Below are 1,773 nucleotides of genomic sequence, written 5' to 3'. Positions count from 1 at the left end.
TTCTTTCTCTTCATTTCTTAATGTGCACTTTTTTGCCTCCTCTTTCGTTTTATCATAGGTGCACTTTTTGTTGGTGTCACAGTCGCTTTTTTCTTTCAAGTCGTTGCAAGTTTTTTTCGCGCTGTCCGTGTTTGCTGCGGCTTTTTCTGCTGTTTTTTTCAGGCGTGCCAGTTGTTCTTTGATCTCGGTGTAGGAAATCATGTTTTGTTTGCGGTAGTGGGTCAGGATGGCTGCCAGTTTTTCTGGGTCTGCTATGTTTCCAAGTTGCTCTTTCTCTTCTGAACCAGCTACTTTTGCCGGAACGTCTTGTTTAAGAATTAGTCCTGCCATGTTTTGCCACTTTGCTTCCTTTTCGCCTCCGAACCACTTTGTTAGTTCAGCTTTAAGTTCGTCTTCTGTCACCGCGGCTTTGTTGAGAAAACCTTTGCCTACAACGTTGTTTATCTCGCTAAAGGTATGTATGTCGCCTGTGTCATTCCTGAATGCTCTGTCGCCCACATCCAACTTACCTTTAACTGCAGCCCATGCGTCAATGTAGACTTGTTCGTCCTGGTCGCTTTTTGCTGTTAGGGAGCTGAGGTCCTTGATTGTTGGGGGTGCTGCTGTGGTCTCCAGTTGGATGTAGCCGGCTGCTACACTGAATGCTTTGCTGATTGCGGCGGTGTGTGCGGCCCCGTCTGTGTGTCCCGACGTGAGCCGGCAGGCTGAGTCGTTGTCTTGTTAGCTGCCGGCCGAAGCTTGTTGCTTTTGTAGATTGGGGTATCCTTTGTCAGTTAGGTGTGCCCGCGTTGCCGTTCCGACCTTCACTGGCGTTAGCCGCCGTTTGCAGGCATGGCCCCCGATCTGTCCTGGCGCGTTTGTTGCCGGGCTGGTTCCGGTGCCGTCTAGCAGGCATCCTCGAGTTCCCTCCGTTCTCATGCCATTCATAAACTGCAACCATTCATCAATTCGCCCTTTGAGGTATGCTGTTGTCGCAGCTGCTGCTAGTTCCTTTTGGATTGCACCGTCTTCTAATGACCTCACGCCGGTCTGCGCCTTGCTTGCAAAGTAGTCCGCCATTATCTTTGCCGAAATTCCTGTTTTTTGGCCGTAATTTATTTCGCTGAAAATCTCTGCCTGCAGCGCCGCTGTTTGCATGCTTTTGACTGCTTTCAAGGCGTCGGTTAGGACTCTTGTCGCGTCTGCAGGATGCATATCTAACTCTTCTGACAAATCGCACATTGGCTTCCGGAATTTTTCTTTTAGACCCATGTCCGCTGTCGCATCTACATTGGCAGTAGCGGTGAGAAATGCGATGCCGACGAGTATTTCAGTCACATGCATCTTGCAAATTGATGTTTTTATTTGATTGTTCTTCCTTCAGGAAAATCAGCTGCTTGAACAATGGTCAGATTGTGAGGGATAGTGCCGGAAAAATTCAGGGTCAGTTCTCTTGTGTTAGCCTTTCTTTTTGCTTATATTATAAAACAACAATGTGCTTGCAGTCATCGGTTTCCTTTTTTGGTGGCTTCTACAATCGGGTTTGTTTATATGTTCTTGAAAAAAATCACTTGCTCCCTGTTTGCTTCCAGCGCAGTGTTTCCTCTGCCACTGCCTGCATTACCACTCAAATACTGCTTGTCGTGGTCAGTTTTCTTTGTTTCGTTTACCGCAAAAGAGGTGGTAGCATTATTAAATTAGTTAGCATCTGGAGGTTGCTTCCCCTCATCGCCGCACATTTTCTTAGTTTCTTCCTGGGAGAAAATGTTCCAGCTGCCAACTTCGAGCTTTTTT

The 1,773-nt window shown here is 47.3% G+C and overlaps 1 pseudogene across 1 annotated transcript; it reads right to left on the bottom strand.

The window, feature by feature from the left end:
* TEOVI_000848900:pseudogene lies at positions 1–1,275 on the bottom strand (annotated as a pseudogene). The gene has a single exon. A coding segment is annotated over exon 1 (1,275 nt).
* Between the last annotated feature and the right edge of the window lie 498 nt (positions 1,276–1,773).

The sequence above is a fragment of the Trypanosoma equiperdum genome, assembly GCF_001457755.1.
Source record: "Trypanosoma equiperdum strain OVI genome assembly, contig: ctg_1400, whole genome shotgun sequence".
NCBI lineage: Eukaryota > Euglenozoa > Kinetoplastea > Trypanosomatida > Trypanosomatidae > Trypanosoma > Trypanosoma equiperdum.
The sequence above is the reverse complement of the archived record's forward strand: the minus strand, read 5'-3'. Positions and strand labels throughout refer to the sequence as shown.